Source organism: Apis dorsata, unplaced genomic scaffold (genome assembly GCF_000469605.1).
Source record: "Apis dorsata unplaced genomic scaffold, Apis dorsata 1.3 scaffold_249, whole genome shotgun sequence".
In the NCBI taxonomy this organism is placed as follows: domain Eukaryota; kingdom Metazoa; phylum Arthropoda; class Insecta; order Hymenoptera; family Apidae; genus Apis; species Apis dorsata.
The window spans coordinates 29,193-35,777 of NW_006263528.1; the positions used below are offsets into that span (position 1 = coordinate 29,193).

A 6,585-nucleotide genomic window follows, 5' to 3' on the forward strand; every position below is an offset into this window, starting at 1 on the left:
GAGTGCCCGCGTGTTGTCAATTAGCACGACACGCTCGTCGATCGTCTAACGAGCGCGAATCGAAGAAATAACACAACGCGTTCGCCTTTGCGAATCGATCGTCGTGCCGTGTAACGGATTCGAGCGCGCGGTTTTTTTGCGATTTCCTTTTCTCTCTCTCTCTCTCTCTCTCTCTCTCTTCCCCTCTAACAATCACGATCTCTCTCCTCCCTCCGCGCTTCCCTTTCGATCTTGGATTACATTCGTTTTGGATAATTCGAGATAAAGATTTTATCGGTTTCGCGGAATAATCGATTTCGCGATACGCGGAGCGTTAAGTGTTATTATATTATATCGGGGAGGGGAGGGGAGAGAAAGAATTATTTAATATTATCGAATTCCTGTTCGATTCGTCTAGCTGTTTTTCTTATTTTTTATTTATTTATTTATTTATTTTTTTCTTCTTATTTCTCTACGACGAGTTGAAGGAATTCACGTTCGATCCATCATCGAAAAATTATCTTAGTTCCGGTCGGAGGAGCGTTAAGTGTTATTTATCGGGGAGAGGAGGGGAAGAACGATTATTTAATATTATGAAATTCTTGTTCGATTCGTCTATTTTTTATTTATTTATTTATTTATTTATTTTTCTTCTTATTCCTCTACGACGAGTTGAAGGAATTCACGTTCGATCCATCATCGAAAAATTAACTTAGTCCCGGTCGGAAGGAGATAGGGCGCATAAATTCAATTATGAAAGTGAATAAATAACGAAACCAATTGCGATAACAGAGCCGATAATCCCCATATTTCTTTCATATTACGAACAGCGGCGCTTCCATTGATGTTCTCGGTTAACAGTTTCGGTGGATTATATACGCCAGGTAAAAATCTTATCTCTACGAAGATCTTCTCCGCGACAGGCGATGAAACATCGCCTTTCCCGACCCTGTGTATCCCTTAACCATCCCTCCCCTCTCCCCTCTCCTCTGCCCCGGATGGAGGGAAACGTACCGTGAAACTTCTCTTCGCTTTTCGAGAAAACGTTTGAAGAACGAAATGCGAAAACTAGTGATTAAAGTCTTCTACGTACGTAAAGGAGTGGAGGATGATCGTGCAAATCGCTAAGATAAATCGTGTATCTTTCATCTTCCTCTCTTTCCTCCGTGCATACGCATCCCTTTAAGGGATCGATAATGATTTGTTCGAGAAAATAACGGTTAAATTGCGGTTCGATGCGAAAATATATATATAACTGCGGTTAGGTATATAAGTTATAAATAGACACACGGATATTTATGCAAATGCATCCATCCATGTTTTCATAGTTAATTGACAATGGAGTAAGATTTGGATGGAAATTCGTTCTTTTTTTTTTTTTCGTAACTTTAATTTTTCGTAACGATTTCGAAAATATAACCGCGTATAAGTTATAATATAGATATTTATATGCAAATGAATTATTTTCGTAATTAATCGATAATGAAAATTGGATAGAAATTCGTTTCGCCTTCATTCGTTCAACGATCTTTATCGCTATATTATCTCTTCTTTCCCTTTAAGTATCCCTTAAAATGTGAATCGAATAAATTACAGTAATCCTATATTTTTTCCATCCTTCTTCAATAGCTGATCGAACAATCGTCGATTAATTTTCATCCAAATCTTTGTTCGGGTTCGAAACGGCTTCTCTATTTCTTCTCGCGCGAGTTTCTTCCACGCGGGGGAAAATTCTGAATAACAGAAAGACAGGAGGATACGAATTCCTGAAGAAAATGTCCTGCCCTTCGCCTGTTGGTCGCGAATTACCATTCCTCGACTCGCGTCACGATCGCGGAACAATTTACGATGCCTCTGTTCCTCCATGTTTCGAGAAAGGAGGAACACTCCTCCTCCGAGCCGCTACCACAGGGGATTCCCCCTTTTCCGAGGTTCGTTGAACCGAATATATATCCCGACCCCGAGATTTATCCCGTACGAATAAATTTCTTGCCCGCAACGCGGACAATGTTTTTCCACTCTTGGAGAGGAGAGGGGAGGAAATGAAGAGATGATCGATGTCGAGGGCCAATTTTAATAGGATATTTATTCGAAATATTCGATCGAATCTTTCGTTACTTTGTCGATTTTCTTTCCTTCCGCTTTCAAGAATTGGACGAGAATCGCCGATTCTTCGGGTTCACGCTTTTCTTTAAATGAAGCGAGTATTCTGTAAATGAAAGCGCGTTTCAAAGTATCATATCAAAGAACCGGAGATACCTTCTTTTTGTTGCAATTGTCAACTGAATAGGTGTATAATTGAGTTCAGACACGGAGAGAACAAACATCGTATTAGAAAGATTAAATTTAGAAGGATTATCGAGGTGTGTACGAATCTCGCGACTCTCTTCATTCCTTGTTCGCCGGATTCAAATTCTCTCTTTCTCGTTTCTTTTATGTGATTCGAAGAAGGGGGATCAAGAATGATAATAGACAACGGAATTATTCCATTTTCGAGATTACGAATAAAAATATCAATGAAGAAGAAAAAGAAGAAAAGAAATTACTAAGATTCGGTTAATCATCGATCGAATCGAATCGAATCGAATGGAATCGAATGGAATCGAATCGAATCATAGATACACACACAAACACACATATACACACTCTCTCACTCCATTCGAATAATAAAAGGCGAAAAAACGACACTGGAAGAAGAACGATCCGAATCCAGTACGGCGAACAGAGAACGTTTAAATCGAGCGCAGGATGCCCCCTGGTCCCCTAATAAAAGCGGACCAGAAACGTGGCAATTTCACGCGTTAGCCTCGATTGACTCGGATCGTTTTCGTGATCACGAATCCGCTATAACCGGCCTGACACGTCTCCCCGTCTGATTTCACACATCGGGAACGTGGTTCGTCGTGTCCTTGTAATTTATCTTCCTCGAACTTTCTAGAAGAATTCACGGTACTAGTTCGTAATACGTGTAAAAGCAAGGAGAGGAGGGAGGGGGTAAAAAAAAAAAAAAGAAAAAAAAAGAGAGAGAAAAAAGAAAAAAAAAGAGAGAGAAAAAAGAAAAAAAAGAAAAGAAAGAAAGAAAGAAAGAAAGAAAGAAAGAAACGATAAAACGAGAGGCGACGAAAAGAGATTCCGTTCGAGTAGAAAGTTTGCCACGACGGGGAGGGCGACTTTATTTGCATAAGTGGACGGCAACGAAAGTGGAAACCGCCTTCCACCGCGCGCGATAGTACGAACGCGATACGCGAGCCGGACGATTTTCAAGAAGAATATCCGATCTCGCCGATCTCGATCGCAGCTGAAGCAAAGCGTGACATAATCGAAGAGTTATGTCCGGGGGCTCGTTGGAAGAATTCACGATGGGCGGTCGGTCCGCGTCAGCTGGTTGAACCTTGCGGGAAATATCTGGCCGAATAGAAAGTTTCCACCGGCCCGTTCCGGCTTTCCGTAATCGTCCGAATCTCGAAGATTCTCCGGACGGAGAGAGAGAACTCGGAGAGAGAACTCGCCGCCGTCCGTCGAGGAGGGGGATTTCGTTATCATCGGGAAAAGTCAATCTATCCATCCGTCGTGCGAGAAATTTTGGAGAAAGCGTAAAAATTCGAGAGAGAGAGAGAGAGAGAGAGAGAGAGAGAGAGAGAGAGNTCGATCGATCACGAACGATCTTCCTTCTTTCGTCATAGAACGAGCGTGAATTCGAGTCGGGGAGTAAGTGTGTCGGAGTAAGTGCGAGGGGAGGGGAGGAGGGGAGGGCGTTTGTTGGAAAGAATTCCGTGACACTTTAACTTTAAGAGGAGACGCGTTTTTTCCTCGATTCGTAAACTCTCGGATTGGAATTGTACGGTTTTTCGCGTGACGTCACGATTTCGTAGAAATCGACACGGCTTCAAATTTTATTACGCTCCGTCTCTCCGATGAATATGCATGCGGAAGCACAGCGCGATTCGCGAGAAACAGGTTCGCGTTTCTGAAATCTGAACGCAAACTGAGAAGAATGGAAATTCTCGTTTCTTCTTCGCTCGTTTCTTTCGATCGACCGATAAGTTTAAAAATGATCCAACGATCTTTTCCCCCGTTTTTGTATAAATAATAGCAATTAGGTAAGGTAAAAAAGCGCGATTATCTCGCGATTTTTTTTCACGGGACACGGATCGATTTACTGTCCGTTCGCTGATATTACCGGGACGAGCAGCAACCCGCAGAATAACCACGGAAATCGACGTTCCACTTTTAAACTCGTGAGAGATCTACTTACGATCAATCGTGATATCCATTTCTCGCGAGATATCGCTCGCAATGTATCTTCGACGTTTCCTCTGTATATATGCTCTCCTCTTAATCGCTAATCTCCGAAAATTTCCTACCATAATAATTCGTAATATTTCGAATCGGAGAAAGGGAAGGGGAAAAAAGCTTGGGTTTCCTCTTAAAATCGAATGGGAAAAGAAGATTTCGAATGTTGGAGTGTTCGGATATAGCGGTGATCGGGTTGTTCGGTTGAACGATATTCGAGAATCGAGCGGAGGATCTGCCAAAGTCACCGAAGAAACGCTAGACGAGCATTCCTTGCCGCAGAATGCTCACACCCACGAGAACTGCTTCTAAACCGGTAGAATCCAGTTGGTAAAGCGATTTATAATCCCCAAGTAAACTCATACAAGTGTGTTAATTATATCGATCGGTGCTGAAAACATTTTCAAAGTATCTCTGAATTCAAATCCGACGATTAAGAAACCAGTTCTCGCACCAATTCCACCATTTCTCTCTCTCTCTCTCTCTCTCTCTCTCTCTCTCTCTCTCTCTCTCTTTTNCTTCTTTTCTTTTTCTACCTTTTTTTCGCCCGGACGAGACAGCTCTCCGTCGTTTTAACTTTTTCGACACGAGGTTCCACGTTCCACCGAATTTACGATATTATCGATAAAACGCGATCCATTTGTCACTCGAACGTATTTTCCCCTGCGCGCATGAAAAGACGGCAAAACATCTGGATGGAAATATATTGTCTCCTCGAAATCGAGATAAAATAGATCATTGCTTCATCCCTGGCGTGTGTTAAAAGCGAAACGAGTTAATTAAATCCTGAATATTTAAAACTCAACAACCCCTCGAACGTTAACAACAATCGAATCGGAACGATCACTTTCGCCAATTAAAACGTAATTTTCCCAACTTTTCCAACCCGTAATCGTTCTCGATAGCTATATACGAGCTACAAAAACAAAAAAAAATCCAACCAAAAAAAAAAAAAATACAAATCGATTCGCCGCGAACGTGATCCGCTCGCGAAACACGGATTAGAAACGTGTCGGTCCAAGAACAAGAATCATGTCCCTGCGTGAAATGAAAATCGACGGATCTCTGGACGGCAGCCCGCGCGGCGCGCAAACTAGACGCATGCCATCGGGAAACGCGTTCGCGGAACCTGTTAACCTCCGAGCCAGAGAGAGAGAGAGAGAGAGAGAGAAAGAGAGCGGGGGCTGAGGAGCAGAGAGAGAGAGAGAGAGAGAGAGAAAGAGAGAGGAGGATGAGGAGCAGAGAGAGAGAGAGAGAGAGAGAGAAAGAATTCGTTCTGGCCGATTCTGATGGATTCCGGACGGTGTAGTCGGAATCGCGATCCAGCGAAACAGAGACGTCATCTCGAGCCAATATCTCGAGCATTGAAACGACGACGTCGTCGCCGACGACAAACGTCACGTCTCCCCTCCTTCTCCCGCAGATTCTTCTTCTCTCACAGTGCGCGTATTGTACGTTATGCAGATGCACAAGAGTAAACTTACGTACTAACGTACGTACGTACGCGACGAGCAACAGTGATAATGACGATCGAGACGCGTAAACGCGACGCGACACGAAGGAACGAGCGCGCAATATCGCGAGCGCGAGTGTAATACGCACGCGTATGGATTATTCATCGTCACGAGTCGAAACGTACGACGATCGAACCAGCCACAGTTTCTTTTTCTTCTTTTTTTCATTTTGCCGCGAAAAGAAAATGTGTACGATCTCATCTTCGGATCATTTTGGAACGAGACGATCACCGAGTCTGCGGATTCTCCGTACCACTCGGTCCAAACGTGCTTCAAACCATCCTCGACCGTGTTGTCGAGTAAGTTCGAATATGTATATATATATATATACATATACATATACATATACATATATATATATATATATATATACCGGTGTTATGTGTATATATATATATATACGTGGTACACGTATACGGAGAAAGAGAAAGAGAGGGAATAAAGAAACGGAATAATGACTTACTGTGCGCGGCAAAGGTCATGATGACGTCGCTCTGGTCGATGGCCCTGAGATCCTGACCGGTGAGGTCGAACTCGCCGGCCCTACGTTGCTGCTCGCCGATCGGCTTCTCGTCCTCGTCCTCGCCAAGAGCGTTCTTGTATATGTCCAAGAGAAACTTGGGCGCCGACCTCTTGACCTGCGGCGGNGGCCGGCCGATCGATACTTTTCCTTCCCGTTTTTATATCCCGCCAAGATGAATTTATATCCGCGCACAGTGTAAGCACAGTGGCAACTAATCCCGAGGTCGATCGAACCCGATTCCACGGTGATACTCTCTCCGGTCGAGTTGGTCGGCTG

The 6,585-nt window shown here is 43.5% G+C and overlaps 1 protein-coding gene across 1 annotated transcript in view; it reads right to left on the reverse strand.

Annotated features, from left to right (window-relative positions):
* LOC102680983 (protein 60A-like) overlaps positions 1 to 6,585 on the reverse strand; it is a 33,640-nt gene that overhangs the window by 24,514 nt on the left and 2,541 nt on the right. Inside the window, exon 2 of the mRNA XM_006616124.2 lies at positions 6,250 to 6,456. Coding sequence (XP_006616187.1) covers positions 6,250 to 6,456 — 207 coding nt within the window. The remainder of the gene's footprint in view (positions 1 to 6,249; positions 6,457 to 6,585) is intronic.